At 46.0% G+C, this 19287-nt stretch overlaps 1 protein-coding gene across 4 annotated transcripts; it reads left to right on the plus strand.

Annotated features, from left to right (window-relative positions):
* The first annotated feature begins 1963 nt into the window (after window positions 1-1963).
* On the plus strand, window positions 1964-18807 carry LOC108942045 (semaphorin-6D-like). Of its 4 annotated transcripts, none has more exons than XM_018765087.2 (19): window positions 1964-2190; window positions 6843-7006; window positions 7381-7492; window positions 7684-7744; window positions 8694-8756; window positions 8863-8964; window positions 9140-9230; window positions 9466-9585; window positions 10059-10147; window positions 10699-10916; window positions 11016-11147; window positions 11389-11544; window positions 11650-11823; window positions 11991-12131; window positions 12462-12539; window positions 12683-12741; window positions 13097-13153; window positions 13777-13944; window positions 15229-18807. In XM_018765087.2, the coding sequence occupies exons 2-19, from the start codon at window positions 6895-6897 to the stop codon at window positions 16536-16538; spliced, it is 3243 nt and encodes a 1080-aa protein (XP_018620603.1). In that variant the 5' UTR covers window positions 1964-2190; window positions 6843-6894; the 3' UTR covers window positions 16539-18807. The 4 variants fall into 4 exon arrangements, with proteins under 4 accessions (XP_018620603.1, XP_018620606.1, XP_018620605.1 ...); XM_018765089.2 differs by lacking the exon at window positions 1964-2190 and adding an exon at window positions 2543-2816; XM_018765088.2 differs by lacking the exon at window positions 1964-2190 and adding an exon at window positions 2543-2809.
* The last annotated feature ends 480 nt before the right edge of the window (window positions 18808-19287 follow it).

Here is a 19287-nt window from a genome sequence, read left to right on the forward strand (position 1 = left end):
CTGGTAGAGCCGCTTCAGTAACACTGTTACTTTAAAATTCCTTTATTATGTCTTTCTTGGGTTTGCAGTTTCCGAAAAACAGCTTACGTAGCTTACCATCGCGTACATTTACATGTTTTATAGTTGTACGCTTACAAAATAAAATGGTTACAGGATAACCTTTGAAAAACTTCAGCAGCACCCCGGGATTTTCAGTCTCTAAACTGCCAGCGCGACTCCTTAACTGCTACTCTACCTCCTGCAGCTCTTTCTTTGGGGCCTCTGGAGAGAGGCTCTGTTCCATCAGCAGCAAGACATGTATCCAGGATGCAACTTCCAGACTGGGACAAGCACTGTAGCCACTGCAACAACAGTGGAAACTGCTCATCTGGACCTAGAGGAGACCAGCTGCCCCCACCACATCACTCTCCTAAATCCTCATAATCAGATGAGGACTGAGATGTGATGCTACCTGGCTGTCACCATTTGTTGGGCACAAATCTATGGCTCCCCCCACAGATTGGACACACACATTGTCTGAAACCACTTGTCCCAAGCAGGGTCACACCAGAGCGTAACCCATCGACACAGGGTGCAAGGCTGGAGGGGGAGGGGACACACACAGGACAGGACAACAGTCCCTTGCAAGGCACCGCAAGCATGGCTCGAACCCCAGACCCACGGAGAACAGGACGCGGTCAAACCCGCTGCTCCGCGCTGCGCCACCGCACCCCCTCATCATGGAGTGGACAGCAGCCTGCAATTTAATAGTCCGTCAGTGATTTTTTTTTTTTTTTTTTTTTTTTAAATAAAAAGGGGCTGTGTCGTTCAAGTGAGTATCGTGGACAAACTGCGCTGCGACTTGACTGAGGGGCGCGCGCACGCAAAGGCCCTCATCGCGCACAGCCGCGTGCGGAGGCGCGAGGAGTCCTGAGTGCGCGCGCCCAGCGCCGACGCGCAGATATTTCGCACAGCCAGCTGTTGAGTGGCTGTGCGCGCGCACGCGATGGTCTTACGCTCGTATCCGCTTTCGCGCTGTACTGTGCTCTGGAAATGGACATTATTGCGGTACATAATTGCGCGTGTCGTAAATTAAAAGCATTCATTCACATCGGCACCAGGAGAATAAATCGCTGGACTAAAGTTGTTTTCCACCCTGTTATTTCTCCAAACTTCAGTCTCTGGTAGAGTTGTGCTGAAATCTCGAAGGAAGAAGCGAAACACGTTACTAAATCTGGAAAGAGAAGCGTGTGCGTCGTACGTAAACTGCTTGGTTTCATTATTTGCACTTTGTTTTACTCGCTGTCTCGCATCTTAGTTTATCCGAAGTCCTTCGCCTTTTCCAACAAATCAAATGCTGCTGGAATCTGAAGACCTGAGGTTCGCGGACGCTGATGCCGCTGCTGAACCCTTGACGTAACGATGAGAATCTCTCTGCACTAATGAGCCCCGCAATTAGAATGAAATTAAATTAAATCATACGTGTCTTACGTGCGCGCGAGCCTTTTCACTGTAATTCTACTACAGCGTTGGTCATGAGGGAATGAAATGTGTTACATGCATCAAAAGTGTCCGGGAAAAAAAGTATGTCGTGGATGTCGGTTGAGCGTGCGTGATTCATCATGTGCTTGAGCTGCAGTTTGCGGGTTCAGTGTGGAGGCTGAGTAACTCGGGGGGGGGTGGCTCCTTTTGTGGCCGATCCACATCATCTCCCCCGAAAACAGATCTGCTGGAACATTTCACTGCCTCCTTGTCTTTTTTTCATGTGGGGGGATGGGTTAAAAGGGTGGGGGTCGGGGGGGGGGGTCACCGTGGTCTCGGCACCTCGCTGCTGAAGTGAAAAGAAGCAGCCAAGCAGGAGAGGGGCCAGTGCTCCGGTTAGCAGTGCAGGAGGAAGGGCTGGGGGTGGGATGGGAAGGGAAGGGAAGGGCGGGGAGAAGGAGAGAAGGAGAGAGGGAGGGTGAGTGGGAGAAGGAGGACGGGGGGGGGGCTCACCGCCACACAGTTCCCTTAATGGACTGAGTCAGAACGGGTCGAATTACAGCGCCAGCCGAGCGAGCGCTTGTTTTCATCGCGAAGCGGACCGCACGGAGCGCAGCTGCGCGCGCCAGGCGCATACCCGATCTGTGATTTCCGCGCAGTTCTCCAACTGTACGTGTGGACATTATATATATATATATCTTTTAAAGAACAGAAGAGCAGTCAGATGAGGTGAGTGGTCGAAAGGTGCCGCTACTTCTTCTTGTGTTTTGTTTGGACTCCGCGCTGTCACCTGGGGCAGCACTTGGAGGAGGAGGAGGACGCGTACGGACGGAGTAACTCCGGGGGTTGTAACGCGAAGCGCGCAGCGTGAGTGGAGCGGGCGAACTCCTCCGGCAGCAGACGTGTCGTGTTTGTCACCGCCGGCTCTGTCCGGGTACCGCGGTCCTCGGCTCGTGTTGCCCTTTCAGCCGTCGCACGTATGTCCAGCGCTCCGTTGATGGGGCTCGTCGCGCGCGGGTCGGCTGCAGGTTCGCTGGAGTTCCTCCCTGGGGGGCGGTGGTGATCGGGGGTGGGGGTGGGACGCGGACGGAGGGAAGCGCACCCCTGTTGCCATTCGATCGCTCCTCAGCGTTGAAGATCGCAGAGAGTGTGGAGCCCGACCCAAGACGGCTTGGCTCAAGAGTCCGGGAATAAACCGAGTTTATTCTAAAAAAAAAAAAAAACACTGATTCTTAAGGGAATCAATCGAGGAAACCCGGGACGATCATCACTCCTGTACGTACCGATGGATTGGGTGAACATATCGAGGAATCTGGAGAAAATCTAGCTATAATTCGGGAAGCTCCAGGTAGGAGGTTCGTTGTTTTCCTCTTTGCTGAGTTTCCGAGAAGTTTATGGGAAGAGCTCCGTGGGTCTGTGGTCGCGCTTAGTGGAGCGATGCGCGGCTTTCGAAACACAGTACAGTGGTTTTTTTTAACAGTACAAACAAGGTGAAGTTTATTTCTAGTGTGTCTGTTCTCACTCGAACAACGATACTTGTTCATTTTGGTTCACATGTTTCTTGGTAATATTTGGAGAAGATGCACTAGTTGTTAATAGTTAACCCAGACTCACCGATCAACTTTTTTTGCAGGAAGTCAGAAGTGTAAAAGTATTTATAAATATTTATGCGATTGTTGCAGAGTCCTTTTTTTTCACTAGACGCGTGCGTTCTTAGCGATGTAGAAATACACCATCTCTGTGGTTATTATTAAAGTGCCTCATTAACATAATCTGTGCACGAGCACACACAACATCTGTGCAAAGAAACACACAGCGTTTTAGCGTGAAGCTCCTCGCCGTTTCCACACTGGACTGTGACGAGTTCACGGTAACCTTCACAGTGCCGTCTTTTCATCCGGACACTTAATTCGTTGCCATTCTGTACTCCCATCGGCGCGAAACTTTCCCCAGTGGAACTGTCGCGCGCTCACGTTACGCACCTCTGTTGACGTTTCACTTCAAACACTTTTTTTTTGACTGCGCCGTCTCTGGTGCGCGAGCCGCCCCTCCCCCCAGCGGTGTCCGCGAGCCGGGGCGGAGGGCGGGTTAGTGAAGCGCTCGGAGCCGCGCGCCGGACTGGCAGCCATGTTCCTCACGGCTGGCGCTTCTTTAACGAAATAGCATTTGTTCTGGCCGCGGTGCGGAGTCATTACGTCTTTTACGGTTTATTTTTAAAAGTTTAAAGCCCGGGTTGTTTGGTTTCATTTCCGTTTTGGGTGGTACGCGAGGCCAGTCCAATACTGCAATTTAGTTTCCTGAAGTTACAGGCGGCACTGTGTGAATTCGGTGCATGAGGCACCAGTTTGGGCTAAATGTATCGGGGACAGTGAGGAACACTCCCCGTGTTCTTCTGAATATAAGCAGGGATAGAGGTAATTCTTCTGCAGCGTGACACTATTAAATAGGAGGGACCGCTTGCTTGATGCTCTTACTTGAGAAAAAAGCTGACTTTCTAGTAACAAGTAATAAGAGCTCGGAACATAAAGTGTCAAAGGCTGCTTGGGTTAATGACTTACGCCTTTCCCTTTGTCACCGGGCCCTCATTATCATATTAAAAGGGCCGAAATGAACTCCTCTCGCCGTGTCCCCAAACAGTGTGAAGAAAGCATCAATCACGCGTCTCCGGCCACAACGGGCTACTGGGCCCCAGTCATCGGGGGGCTGCTGGGGGATCGCGGCTCTTAACAGCACAGCTGGCGGGAAGCCAGCCGCCCGCCCCCCGTTCCAGGCCTACCAGCGGCGCAAAGTAAAGGCCATAGTAACTGCAGTTCACGTCAAGAACATGCAGCCCCCATTGTCCAGCCTGTCTGGGCTCCGTGCTCCTCAGAGCTTGTTCGGATCAGGCGACACACGTGTGTGTTCGAGGCTATGGCACTGCAGCTGGAGCTTGCACTCATTTACGAGACCTGTCAGGCTTCATCAACTCAGTAAACTCTAGTAGGGTGTTGTGATTATGGTATTTAGCCGTGTAGCTGATTCCGTTCTCCAAGATAACTCACAATCTGAAGTTTGTATACTCAGCTTCTTACAATTATTTACCCATTTATACAGCTGGGCAATTTTTACTGGAGTAGTTAATTGTAAGTACCTTGCTCAGGGGAATTACAGCATAAGGCAGGATTGAAAACTGCGTGCCTTGATTGCAGAGCGTCGGCTTTAACCAGTGCGCTCCCTGCTGTCCCTGTGTTTGCTCGACAGCTGTCGCTTCTAGTGGCATTTTACCTGGAAACTTTGTTCATGCTGTCTTCATCCAGTGTACCTGTTACTGGCTGAGTTCTGCAGCCATGGGGTGTTCCTTACCTGCTTTTCCATAACCATTAGTTGTACCTCCCCAAGCCTTGTCCTTACAGCGGAAAGGGAGACATCTTAGCCATCGTTGCTCAGGGGCGCTTAAGACACCAAGTGCAGAATGTTGTTAGGTTACTCCATCGCTCCCACACAAGTTAATGCTGCAAGGAGAGCAAAGTGACCTACAGAGCTGAGCTGAGCAAGGGGAAACTCTTACATGGGTGGAGCTCAAGATGCACAGTCCTCTTTATTTACCATTTCTCTGTAGTAGAAATCCTTCCTCTGATGTTTTGCAGCTGGATTATTATTGCAGAGCTTACATTAAAAGTATACTCCTGCTCCTCACAGTCCATTTCAAAAGAAAGTAAATATCTTTAAGGCACTGTGAACCTCTGTTGATAGGAGGAATTCCGTGCTTGTGGGCTGTTTGCGGACCCTATGATGGCCATGCCCTTCTATAGGGCAGGGCGGAATCAAAGCTAGGTTCTTGCGTGATTAGCGATCCTACGTCTCTAGACTTGCTGAGGCCAAGACACTGGAGGGCAAGAATAAGAACACCCCCAACCCCCCCCGCACAAAAACACGTAGTACTCTCTGGGCGGAACAGTAAAATCAGATGGCAAACAATTGTCTCGCGTTTCTGCTTTTCATTAGGTTATTCAGAAATACGAGATTGTTTCTGCCCACAACAGATCTTAATGCGGGGGTATTGCAAGTGAACGGTATTAAATCTACTGCTCTTTTTTGTTCATTAGTCACAGTAGAATGTGTTATTTGCCAAAGTTGCACCTTGATTGAAACAAAATGGTCCAAAGTTCTGTAGCTCAGGCAGGAGAAGTTTGTTAAAGTGCTAAATACTCAGGCCTGAGAACAATAAGTCTGAAGTCTGTTCAGACCAAACAGAAAGCATGTTATGACTATTTTGAAATTCCCTACGTATGATTTTTTTTCAAAACTTATCCAGAATAATATTAAACATTATTGCTCAAACATTCAGTAATATGGCTTATTCTAGAAGTGCAACCTGCGACACTGCATACCATAAGCAAACGCCCATTGTTCTCTGGGCACCGTCGTGATGGCTATTCCATTCTCCGTGCCACAGACTCTTCGGTAGAGGATATGTCAGTCATGAGTTACCGCCCAGTTTGCAACTCTTTGATCTGTAACACCGCTTATCCTTTCAGGATTTAAGGATTGCACATTTTTAAGGCACAAACACAGCTCACATGTATCATACCTGTAGGGTGTGCAGCCATTTAGGTCCCTGCTTATGAAGTAGGGCTAGATGCTGTCAAACTGAATTCAACTCCCAATGACCGCCCGTGGTTTTCTTGGCAAGGGAGGGTACAGAAATGGTGTACCATCGCTTTCTTCTGTGAGTGTCTTTGAGTTCCAAACATGGGAACAATATGCAAAGTCTGCGTATGCCCTGGATTTGAAGCTGCGAACATCTTAGAAGCTGTGAGACTATTAAAGCCCTGCCATTACATGCTGTGCCACCACGGTATAAAGCAGGTGAAGTCCCTACCCGCTGTATTGTGTCAGGAAACAGTAGCATCGCATTCCGTATACCTTAGCAGAAACTTAACACCTTCAAAAAATACTGTTGAATAAATTAGTAAAAAAAAGTTGAACACTTTGCATAAAACATTACCATAACAATGAGTCAACTTTGAAGTACTAACTAACATTAAAAAGATGCAAGAGCAGCTTGGCCTTTGTGCACATGCACGCAAAAGCTGAGCAGGCAGCAGACCTCCAGGCCAGGCTGGTCCGTCCCACAGCAGGCCACTCAAACCCGTCACTCTGCCCTTCCAGGGTACAACACGTTACAACAGGCAGCTGCCAGTTAGCGACACTGAAAGCTCAGCTAAAAATTAGCATATGTCAACACAGCAAGCAGATATGCTAATTGGAGACCGCTGCTAGTAGTCTATCATGTTGAGCGGATTATCATGTTAAGTAAATGACTCGCTTGCTGCACGTACAAGCGGCTGAGACAAAGGGGAACCATTTAAAAGGCAATGCTCATACTTTCTGTCTCTCAGGTAACGTGTGCATCGCTGGCAAAAGAAAAGGCGTCTGCTTTTCCCATCGGCCATGGGCCCGAGACTCCCGCTCCTTCTCAGCCTGGTGCTCCTGACAGCCCCACGCCCAGGAGCCAGCAGTTTTCCAGAGGACAGCGTGCCCATAGACTCTGTGGATTACCACTGTAAGTCTCCTCCGCAGCTGAATGGCTTCACTTGATTAGACTTTACTTCCCATCAGGCAGAATCAGGACAGAAACTCAGTCCCGTGTCTTTCCCCCATTGAAGCCGTGCAAAAACTTGATCTGTGTAAGCTGAGGGGTGGTTGTCAGTTTGAGAATCAAACAGACTAAAACCTTTCCCCATGATATCCCGTGAGAAATTTGAAGAGGGGTGAAATCTGCTGACCAGCACTGAGCAGAGTTGTTTAATATTCATTACCTTATTTAGGGATTTTGTTAGTGCCATTATACATGGCATATGTACAGTTAATCGATGTTCCTTATTGACTGCAAGTCTCTGTAATCCCAAATAATGCTGCAACTCATTCCCACTGCAGACACAAGGCACTACCCAGTATTTAGAGGACGACCGTCAGGCAATGAATCTCAGCACCGACTGGACTTTCAGCTGATGACAAAAATCCAAGACACACTCTTCATCGCTGGCAGGTAAATCTTTAAGTAGGTCTTTAATTGAATTAGATGCGGGAATGTTTACTCCAGTACTCAAACTGTTATCGATCACAACGGTGTCGTACGCACGTCATGCAGTGAGATATTGAGCCTCTGTCTTTAGTTTTTTTTAAAGGTTTCAACTTGTATTTCAGCCATTAAAGTTTCTGTGTTTTTCCTTTCCACAGAGACCAAGTGTACCTAGTGAGCTTGCGAGAATCCTACAGGAATGAAATCATTCCATACCGGGTGAGCCTGAGCTCTATCATTAATGTTTGTGTAAAGGAGCGCTATGCATGAATGTAAATTAACGCCATAACTGAGAAGGATAACGGCCTCTCAAGAGCGGCCCGGATGATGGACCAGCGATGACCATTAGACGGGCGTCTGTTTCATTGGAGACCTGGGTCGCTGTCCTTTTGCACCATCCTGTAATGCACCGAACTTGCCGTTTACCTCATTCCCAGATCAGACCTCTGGCACTAAATCCAGATGAGCCTCTGAGCTTTGCTCTGCTCTCAGGATGGGAAGCAGGAGAACTAAGCAGCCCTCTGACTTAATTGCTTTTCAGCACTCTCCTTCCTGCTGACCTTTGCTGAATCCCAATTTTCACTCCATTATGGCATCTGTAACTTTTAAGAAAAGTTTTTATACATTTTATGGGTTTTCCAATTTCCTCCGGGCCCTCTGGGAAGGAGGCAATCTCCTTCATTTCATTTGCATCTCTAAAATGTCTAAGGTTCACCATCTTTGACTGCTGTCCTTCAAACTTGTCCTTCAGCTTGTCTCATCCCGTCCTGCCTTTCCTCCCATCTCAGATGTGAGCCCATGCCTGCTGCCAGGACCCTCTCTACCTGTCCTTCTTTTCACTGCCATTTCCACGGAGCTTTGACATTTAAATAATCTCTCAGTAACACCTTTCTCATTTCAGTTCTATGTTTGAAATTGAAATTTGTCATGTTCCGTACTTCCGCAGATATAAAGCTATGTGCCACCTGGTGGTGGTAGTAAAAATAATGACAAAACTGTGTACTGACACTTCCTTATGGATTGACTGACCTAAAAGTTAATAGCACAGATAATCATGTTAGCAAAATGAATATGCGAAATGCTGACAAGCTAGCAGAATTCCTCATGTAAATCCTGTAGCGTTCCACTGTGCAATGTTCTTTTGCCTTTTCTTCCACTTAAATTGCAGAAATTAACATGGAGGTCTGGCCCAGCAGACCGGGAAACCTGCGCCATGAAAGGGAAGCACAGGGTAAGCCTTGGAAAGGGATTAGTTGCATATGATACTTCCCCAGACACCACAAACACCACAGCCCAGCAGTGATACCGTGTCTCTCACTTTTGCCTCTGGAACATAGGATGAGTGCCACAACTTCATAAAAGTGCTGGTGCCCAGGAACGATGACCTGGTGTTCATCTGTGGGACCAATGGCTTCAATCCCATGTGTAGATACTACAGGGTGAATATCTCGTACCTCGCTGCAGTTTTTAATGGTGTTACATGTGCGGAATGTTGTTGTTTTACACAAGTGTGTTTTGACAAGCCTTTATTGACAGATGACTGGAGAAGAGAGAATTCAGTGTGGTAACAACAGGAGACCATCATAACCATGAGTGTCTTTGTTCCTCACTTAGCTTGACAACCTGGAGTTTGATGGTGAGGAGATCAGTGGGCTGGCACGGTGCCCTTTCGATGCCAAGCAGACCAACGTGGCCCTCTTTGCCGGTAGGCACTTTGTTCACCCCGTTATATGTGGGCTCTTTGGCTGGCCCGAGCAGAGGCAGTTTTAAATCACAGTCCTCCAAACAACTGAGCTTGCAGCAGTATCCATGGCAACTCAGGGCTCAGGAAGCAGCACAAAAAGATGGACAAGTGTTTGTGGATTTTAAAAAGTGGGTCTCAGGACTCGAAGATCACTGTTTCGCAGAAATTTCACCTGGTGTCATGTGTGTCATTTCAGATGGGAAACTGTACTCTGCCACCGTGGCAGACTTCCTCGCCAGTGATGCTGTCATTTACCGTAGCATGGGGGATGGCTCAGCGCTGAGAACCATCAAATATGACTCCAAGTGGTTAAAAGGTAAGACGCAGCACATCATGACATCTGTTTCCAGGATGTCTATTTTCTAGCTTTTGTTGACTTGTCAGTGGGTTTTTTTGTGATGCAGGGTATGCAAACAGGCAGCAGTACATAGATGGATGAATCTGAGAGTCACTTTTCTCTCACTGCTGACTCAGTAATATTAGTTTTAAGGTCGTTTAAGTCAGCAGAAAACATTGCCTAAGTAATGATGACAAATGGCACCTGCTTTAATCAGGAAGTCAAAGTTAAAGACAAAATGCAATGGGTGCAGAAACCATACCCATGGTTAGCCTGTTGTGCAAGTACTTATTCCTTACGTTATTGTGTATAACCATCAGCATAGTTTAGCGTACACCACTTCCTGTATGGCTTACTGTTTTTGTTTGCTATGTTCATTTAGAGAGCAGGTCACCAACTATGTTATTGTCTTATGATAGTGAAAAAAAAAAATATGGTAAACTTTCTTTCAGAGCCACATTTTTTGCATGCTGTGGAGTATGGAGACCACGTGTACTTTTTCTTCAGGGAGATAGCAGCAGAGTACAATAACCTTGGAAAGGTATGTTTTGAATAATAAAACTACTGTAAAACTCAGTGTTGTATGGCATCAGTTGACTCACTTGTTTTGATTGAAACCATAAACACAGAGACATCCACAGCCTCTGTGCTTCTCACGGCTCTCTAGACCCAGGTTTTGTGCCAAAGCACTGTCCCCAAGGGTGTTAGTATGTGCTCCACTTCAGTCCTCCGGCATATCGCCTGAAACTTACCAGTACATCACGGGAATTTCAAAGACTGGTTTTTAAAGCACTTCCCTTTAACCGGGAGTTAATAAATATTTCAGTCCTGCTAATGCTACCTGCGCCATGAAGTGTATTTGCCTTTCTGAATTATTAAGGACATCCCACACAGTTAACTTGAGGACGTAAATACCCGGAATTATCTCCTTCCCGTTCCTATGTTACCTCTGGAAAACTTGAGTTGTAGGACAGGCTGACGGTCTTTGCCTAGGGTCCTGCAGCAGCTCCCTGGAATGGGACGCATCACTGAGAGGCAGAAAGTGCTTTCAGTAATGCCGAGTCTCATCTGTTTTCTCCTCTGTCTGTGCAGGCAGTGTACTCCCGGGTAGCGCGGATCTGCAAGAATGATTTGGGCGGCTCCCAAAGGGTGCTGGAAAAGCATTGGACCTCCTTTGTCAAGGCACGCCTCAACTGCTCTGTCCCAGGGGAATCATTCTTCTACTTCGATGTCATGCAGTCTGTGACAGACATCATTGACATCAACGGGACTCCTTCTGTGGTAGGGGTCTTCACTACACAGCTCAACAGGTATGGGCTCCTGCCCTCACCACACTGGTTGTGCTTTGTTCTTTTTCTGTATTGCACTCTTTCACATGTCAGTAATGGTCATATCATCCCCCCGGGCAGTATCCCTGGCTCTGCAGTGTGCGCTTTTTCCATGGAGGACATCAAGAAGGCCTTTCGGGGCAGGTTCAAAGAGCAGAAGACACCTGACTCTGTGTGGACAGCCGTTCCCGAGGAGAAGCTACCCAAACCCAGGTCAGGCTCAGCAACCCAGCATCATCTGTCAGCTATTGAGAGCAAATCATTAACATTTTCTGACAATTTAGGTGCACTGCATATTGAACCCTGCCTTGGGGGTGTACTTGCACAGGCAGGTATACAGGTATTTGGGTTCATTGATGCCATTGCTGTCAGAGCTAATAAGCAGCTGGCCCCAGTGCTTTGAAAGCATACCCTCTCTGGTCACAGGGAATAATGTGGCCCTGTGTTCTCCTAGGCCTGGCTGTTGTGCGGGGCAAGGCTTGGCTGAGGGCTACAAAACCTCCATTGATTTCCCGGATGAGACGCTGCTTTTCATCAAATCCCACCCTCTGATGGATTCAGCCGTCCCATCGCTCAGCGAAGAGCCCTGGTTTACAAAGACTCGCGTCAGGTCAGGAAAGGGGAGATCTCCCACAGTTAGCGGGAGCAGGTGGGTGGGGGATGGGAGTACTTCAGTTTGAGCCAAATATTAACCATCACTCTGCTTCGTTTGTAGGTACAGGCTGACTGCAGTAGCTGTGGACAACAGGGCTGGGCCCCATCAAAACTACACAGTTGTATTCATTGGCTCTGAGGCTGGGGTGGTCCTTAAGGTCTTGGCTAAGGCTTCCCAGAACTCCCTGAATGACAGTGTTCTTCTGGAGGAGATTGATGTCTTTAACTCAGCAAAGTAAGTGATCAAGTCAATCCCAAATGGACTCTTTACGTTCACCTGTACTATGGCTTTGATTGCACAGTACCTGAGTGGCCCGAGATAATTATTAAGAAATATAGCTTTTTGTAAAAAATGTGAGTCCTCTGTGATCCAAGACTCACCCTTTTGCTCCACCATGGCAGGTGTGCCTCCAACAGGGAAGATGACCGGCGTGTCCTGTCCCTGCACCTGGACAGGGAGAGCCATGGTCTGTACGTGGCCTTCTCCAGCTGTGTGGTTCGCATCCCGCTCAGTCGCTGCCAGCGTCATGCCAGCTGCCACAAGTAGGTCCATTCTGGGACACTTCACTCGTTCACTATATTGCAGAACACTGGTTTTAAGCCATCAGAATGGCTAGTGTGCACCATTTTTCCACACAGATGCACTTACCCATATATCATAGCGCACAAATGAGCCCATTTATATTCTTGAGTATTTAGGGGAGGGTTTCAGGTTAAGTACTTTGAATATAGGGTATAACAGTACAGCGCCTCCTGGGACTTGAATGAAAATGTCTTATCATTTTATACTGCAATTATTCTTAGCATTAGTTTGATGTGGAATGCATGTCCACTGTCACACTCAGTAAAATGTTTAAACCATGCAACTTGCAGATCCTGCATAGCATCTCGTGACCCCTACTGTGGATGGCTGCCCCACGGATCCTGCGAGAAAATCCAGCCAGGCCAATTGTGAGTACTGACTCAGAGGTTTCAATTAACACCCTAGTGCTTTCAAACATTACTTGTCTGAGATGTCCTCCAATTTGCATGGAGAATAAAAGCACAAAATGTATCTTTGTACCTCTGTTTACACCATGACCATCATCTCGCAGGTCTGGATACGAACAAGATGTGGAGTATGGCAACACAGCACAGCTGTCTGACTGTCATGGTAAGAAGCGAAAACCCCATTATGCTACCCATTGCCATTAGCTGGTAACGTCACACTAGTAATCCTCACACCATATTCTTTTGTGGACTGCTTCTATACACGTATAATGCAACAACATCCTACTAATGCCAACCACAAACGTAACACAGCACTCTCACTAGACATTCAAAAGGCTGAACCATTGGGTCAGAAATAGAAATTGCCCATTTAATTTCTTCCCCAATAATATCTAAAACTGGTTATGCAAGAGAATTAATGTGTCAGTGATTCGGTGAGATCTTAAGTTTACAGACTTATTTATTCTGGTTTTACATTATTTTTCTACTGATTTTGCTTTTCCCTTTAATTCTTTTAGAATTTTTGGCTACAACATCTACGCCAGATTACAAATCATTTGGTGACCCAACATCTGGTTAGTTTTTTTCTTTCTTCAATTTCGTTCTTTCCTTGAGTTCAGCGTATCATAGTCTGTTTCCTTCCATTTCTTCACCACCACCTGCTCATTCTCGGTGTGCTTGCCATCTTTGTCTAACAGAAACTTTCCTTCATCTCACAGTCACCTGAACAAGACTGACCACCTGGTCTTTCCAGCGCTATCACTTTGAATACAAATGTGTTGCGACCCAAGCAATGCCTAATTCACTGTAAACTGGCATCTTCAAGCATGGTCACTACTCATCTTCGTTCTTCTTATGCTTTCATTGCTTGTTCCAAAGCGTCTTTTCAATCTTAAGAAAAATTCCAGCTTGCTACCAACTTAGGTTTCATCAGTAGCACTTTGGTATGAAGCATTTTACCTTGATTCAACATTGAACAGCCAAAACAACCATGCATGAGTATGTAGCACACCTTAGAGTTAAACCTGGTATTGCAACTTGAGCATCTACCTTCTCTAATACCTTGCTTTTTGTTATTGCAACTGATCGTCATGAAGACTAACCCAAACCAGTCAACACACACTTAACCCATCTACAAGTGATATACTTGGCCCAGTTTTTGCACACCATTTTGTTAACCATTTGTTTGTCACCACAGACATGGAGTTGCCATCACCTTCAGTCACCTCAGTGCCAACTGACCTCATAGAATCACCTCAAATCATTGCCACTCAGAAACCTGAACTGTTTGGTTCAAGGAAATTTGTGCTTCAAGAGGGCCCGGCTACTTCACATTCATACGGGTCATTACCAGGTGTTCCAGATGGTAAGGCCTTGACCAGGGAGCGTACTGTTGTTGAATGCAATTTTCGGTAGAGGTGGCCTCTAGATAGTTAGTCAAAGATCAGGCCAGAGGCGAAGGCACGATGACACCGGTCCATCAGCTGGCAAATGTTCGAGCTGCAGTTTGTACGGAAAAGCTGAAGCTGTTATCTCAGTAAAATGAAACATTTCTTAATTAACTTAACTACCATTATTAAAAACAGCCATCCAGAGTTCTGTGTACTAATGGCAGTGATTTCACTCCACTTTCCCTCTTTTTCTGACATTTTTTAGTTTATATGTTCCGAAACAGGGGGTGCGGTGGCGCAGTGGGTTGGACCGCAGTCCTGCTCTCCCGTGGGTCTGGGGTTCGAGTCCCGCTTGGGGTGCCTTGCGACGGACTGGCGTCCCGTCCTGGGTGTGTCCCCTCACGCCCTGTGTTACCGGGTAGGCTCCGGTTCCCTGTGACCCCGTATGGGACAAGCGGTTCTGAAAATGTGTGTGTGTGTGTGTTCCGAAACATTCGTTTTAAAAGTATGCTGTTGTGATTATTCTTTTCCATTGTCGTTTATGTAACATAAATATTAATCACTAAGTATTTTTCTCTGGTCTCTTTTCACTGCCAGCATAAGCCTGTAACTGAATATTCTGGATCTTTCCAAGGCCTTGCCACTAACACTACTCATGTTCAGTTTAGAAGGTTGGATGACTAACTTTCAATGTCTGTGGTCACTAACAAACTAATTGATGCATCTTCCTACTTAAAAAGGCTACACAGCAACCTTCTTCTGGAGTTCTGTTTCTTTCTGTAATTAAAATTTAATTATAAACAGGAGAAAAAAATCCTCTCCATTCTTTAAATTGCATGTCATTTTGCAATATTCCGCACTCCCCAGGGAAACTGAATAATTTCAAATGTCAGCACAGCTGCTTTAAATAACTTGCCACAGTGTAAGATTAGAATGTTTACCAAAATGAATTATAGATTGTCTTGTTTGTTAACTTTCTCTGCACAGATAAGAATGAAAACTTTACATTATGGGAAAAAAAAACATAAAATGGTGCAAATGATTTTCATTTTCTTAAAAAAATATCTGCATGCAAATTATCCTGCCTTAATACACGTTAGACTCATGATTTTGTTACATCGCTGGTGTCCGGAACATTCTACACAGTGACCAAGCAGTGGTGACTCGTAACAGCAGATGGAAAAACTACCAAAATCTACAGGTACAAGTAAATCCTTTACCTGAAATTAGACCATTAAGTTTTGTTTTGTATATTTCAGGTATATGGGAAGTTCAGTCAGGAGAGTCCAATCAGATGGTGCATATGAACGTCCTTATCACCTGTGTTTTTGGTGCCTTTTTGCTGGGAGCACTCATTGCCGGAATGATTGTCTACTGCTACCGGGGTCCTTTCCTCAGAAAGACCAGGAAGATAAATAAGGATGCTGAATGTGTCCAGTCCTGCACAGACTCCGGTGACAGTTTTGCAAAACTCAATGGTTTGTTTGACAGCCCCGTGAAGGAATACCAGGCAAGCATGGACTCCCCAAAGTTGTACACAAACCTGCTGAGGAACGGCAGAGACATCACACCCTGTGCCGACACAAAGGCTATGATCCTGAGTAGCCAGTGTCAGCCCCCAGAACTAGCTGCCCTTCCTACACCAGAGTCAACTCCCATTCTCCAACAGAGGAACCTGCAGCCAATCAAGAATCACTGGGAGAAGGTACACGGCAAGGGGAACTCAAACTCGTCTCACCGAGAGTCACCTCCAAAGAGCCCTCACTTCTTCCCCGCTAGCCCAGCTCCCCACTCACCCACCACACATGGGCACATCCCCAGTGCAGTAGTCCTCCCCAACGCGACCCATGACTATCGAGCCTCTTTCACCAACATGGACGGGCCACGATCCGAAAGGAAGATGCAAAATCCAGAGCTCCATGTTAACAGCAAACCCGGCAAGAGAGATGTGCGACACTCAGTGGATGCAAGGAACACACTGAATGACTTGCTAAAGCACCTAAACGAGAACAGCAGCCCTCAGGCCATCCTGGTCGATGGGCCCAAGTCCCGACACAACTTGATGCTTGATCCCATGAGCATGTCAGAGATCCCACCAAAAGTCCCAAGCAGGGAAGCTTCGCTGTATTCGCCCTCCTCATCCCTCCCCAGGAACAGTCCCACAAAGCGGGTGGATGTGCCCAGCACACCAACCACACCCACAGGCCAAATGAACACTCTGGAGAGACAGAGGGGCATACACAGGACCCCCTCACAGAGGCACTCTATATCGGCCCTTCCCAAAAGCATGAACTCTCCCAATGGAGCTGTTGTGTCACGGCAGACCAGCATGAACCGTGGGGGTTACATGGCACCCACCCCTCCATCTAGACTGGACTCCCATGGGGCAACAACCGGGGGCCATCTACAGCCCCCCTTGTCCCGACAGAGCAGTTACACAGGCCATGGCTCCCTGCCTCGATCAGGTGTCAAGAGGACACCCTCCATTAAACCAGATGTTCCCCCAAAACCCAATGCTTTCACTCCACAGACTGCACAAATCAGGATAGTGAACAAGTACAGTTACTGAGCATGCTCAGTCGGTCTCAGGCCAAAGGAAGTTAAACAGTGAGGCCTAACGAAGGGATCTTAATCTGACCCAGCTGACTGCAGTCCGAAGGGTTATTAGCATTCATCAACAAAACCTTTGGGCAGCGGTGTTCTCTGGTTTTCTTTTATGCCTTTTTTGGAAGGGAATATCCAAAGTTTTTGGGAGTATTCCCAAGGATGTAAGAGCAGGAATGATTCTGGGCAGAGGCCTCCACAAAGAGGACATCATTTTTGCACTGTTCTGCTGTTCCAGCACTAGGTGCAAACAAGAATACTTGAAGAATTGGTCCCAACATTTCTTATCACTGACTACAGTCTTCCCAGTAAATGTGAACAAATGTATGCATTTTTTCTGGCTGTTACAGGGGGCAAGGAGGAGCTTTAAAACAAACCTGACGTACGGTACAAACATTTTGGCTGAAAACATACCTTTGCAGGATGGTTGCACAGACAGTAGAGGCACCTTAGGTGTGTGTGGGGTACCTGCACGGACCAGGATTGCGCATGCAAACTGCAGGATTTACATGGAGCGCACCAACGCGCTCACAGGAGGAAGATGCACCAAACTCACTGAACCCCCCCATTGTACATTAATATCAGACTCTCTCTGATGATGAATGTTCAGGGTATCTACTTGGACTACAGATTCAACTCACTGGAAGACTGCTGATGCTCGCTGCTACAGATCCAATCCCCAACACTGTCTGAGTACATCGGACTCTGGCAATTCTTCTGCTGAGCCCTGGTGTGCTCTGCCGTCAGCTCTCAAAGGTAGAGTAAAGGGCCACGAGGCAAAAGGTTGCATGATGTGGAGAACACAACGAATCAGAGCTAGACCATGTTTCCGGAGACTTCTACAACTCAAACCAGTCTCTGAGGAACTTCAATGAGTCCAGCTCTGTATGCCAAAAATGAGATGTCTATCGCTTTGTTTTAACCCTTTTTTTTTCCCCGAAGAACCAAACCACAGACTGCATATTTTTGTGTCGTTTTGCGTCTACAACAACAAAGATGTGGTTTGAGTTTCAAGCACCCATTTTAAGAATCTTGTTCAAATGAATACGCTTTTGAAAGATAATTGTGCAATCACCTAAACAAAGAGTAATAATTGTACCCTATGGACGTCATGCCGGTAATGACAAAACTGTGTGTGTATATAAACTTTTTTTAGCTGCGTCCCAAGTCTGTGCATTGTGTGCCTTATTTAACTAATGATGTTGAATGATAAGTGTCCGTAAACATGTCCATTGGGTCCATTTTCAGAAATAAGTGATGGCTGAAAATTCAGATTTTAGTCACAGTGTGGGAAATGGAGGCAGCTAATAGATTTTTTTTATCCCTAAGTGGTCTGTTAAAGTTGACAAATTAATGTTCAACCGACAAATGTTCTGTCGGGTTTTTTGGCTGAGCAGATAGTATTATTCCAGAAGCTTAATGCAATGTGCATGAATGGCAGAAATGGAATAGGGCAGAAGACAAGATTTTTCTTCCTACGTTACTGAATGTTGCTAATTATGACAGTTGTACATGTCCCTGCAAAAGGAACAGAACATAATTTTAAAGGCCTGCTTTGGCCAGCAGAACACCGAACCAGAGAATATCAATAAATGATTCCAAATGACTGTTTTTCATGGTGCAGGGATGCTTTCCAGTTTTATCTCACGTATACAGTTAACTTTTTATTGCAGTTAAACTGTAAATTGGGCCTTTCCTAAATGTATTGCAGTTCTAGGACAGCAAGACCAACAGTTTGGTTGCCTGTTAGAATCCAAAGTTTCTTTCTTCTAAACGCATTTTGTGTACACATTTCAGTGATTGCCTACTCATCAAACTGGATGTTACTACATGCTAATAATTGTCGTTTTGTGCAAAGGGAGATTTGTACATGTATACAGTCTTCAGAGGTCTGTAAATGTCGAGCTGCCTTTTAGATCTCAAGACAAGGACAGTCTGTTGCAGTTGGATCTCTTTGAGCCTTTACATTTCAGCCACATTGCTGACTTCATCCTTAATACTGTGCAAACTGGTGACTGAAATGCAGTTGTGCTTTTTTTGCAGTCTTTTAAAAGTGTAGATATTGTAAAACTTGTAACTGTGAATGTGTAAATAATGTTAACTGTTTTTTGGAATCTTTTTTATTTTATTTTTTAAATACAGCATGTATAGTTGAAATAAAACATTACTGCGCAGAGGATTTTGTATTTCGGCAGGTAACATTTTTATGGTTTTAGGGCAGACTTGCGGCGCTCCTGATATTACTCCTGATACATACTTCTGCAAAATGAGGAGGACAAACACAATGCAGTCCTGGTGAGCAGTAGCGTATGTACTGTTTGATTGCCTTTCAGATAATGTCAAACCAAGTGCTAGCTGAGAACTCACTTATGTTTTCCAGTCATTAAAAACTCAAATTTAGACTTATAAGGTGCTTTTGTTCCCATACAATAATTTCCTTCATTTGTGAAACGACAAGAAAATTTTAAGCTTATCCACCATTCCATTCAATTGTTCAAGGTGCAAGAATCAAGAAAAAAATCAGGAATTATTACTTAACTGAAAGCTTTTTCCATTATTAGGGCATAAAGATGTTTCCGCTCTTACCTCAAACAGCGTTCTTCATTTAACACTAATTTGGTTTAAAAAGATTGAAAAATTTGGTTCTCATTAAAATGATTATCTTAAGTTAAAACTGCAGACACAGCTGACTAATTAAGAGCTCTGCTGGAAAG

The sequence above is a fragment of the Scleropages formosus genome, chromosome 7 (genome assembly GCF_900964775.1).
Source record: "Scleropages formosus chromosome 7, fSclFor1.1, whole genome shotgun sequence".
Lineage (NCBI taxonomy): Eukaryota > Metazoa > Chordata > Actinopteri > Osteoglossiformes > Osteoglossidae > Scleropages > Scleropages formosus.

Bases quoted from the DNA above. Each gene is read 5' to 3' on its own strand.
- LOC108942045 (XM_018765087.2), top strand. From the start codon at position 6,895: ATGGGCCCGAGACTCCCGCTCCTTCTCAGCCTGGTGCTCCTGACAGCC. The intron at 8,757-8,862 runs GTAAGCCTTGGA...TCTGGAACATAG, and splicing joins CCATGAAAGGGAAGCACAGG to GATGAGTGCCACAACTTCAT. The intron at 9,231-9,465 runs GTAGGCACTTTG...GTGTCATTTCAG, and splicing joins CAACGTGGCCCTCTTTGCCG to ATGGGAAACTGTACTCTGCC.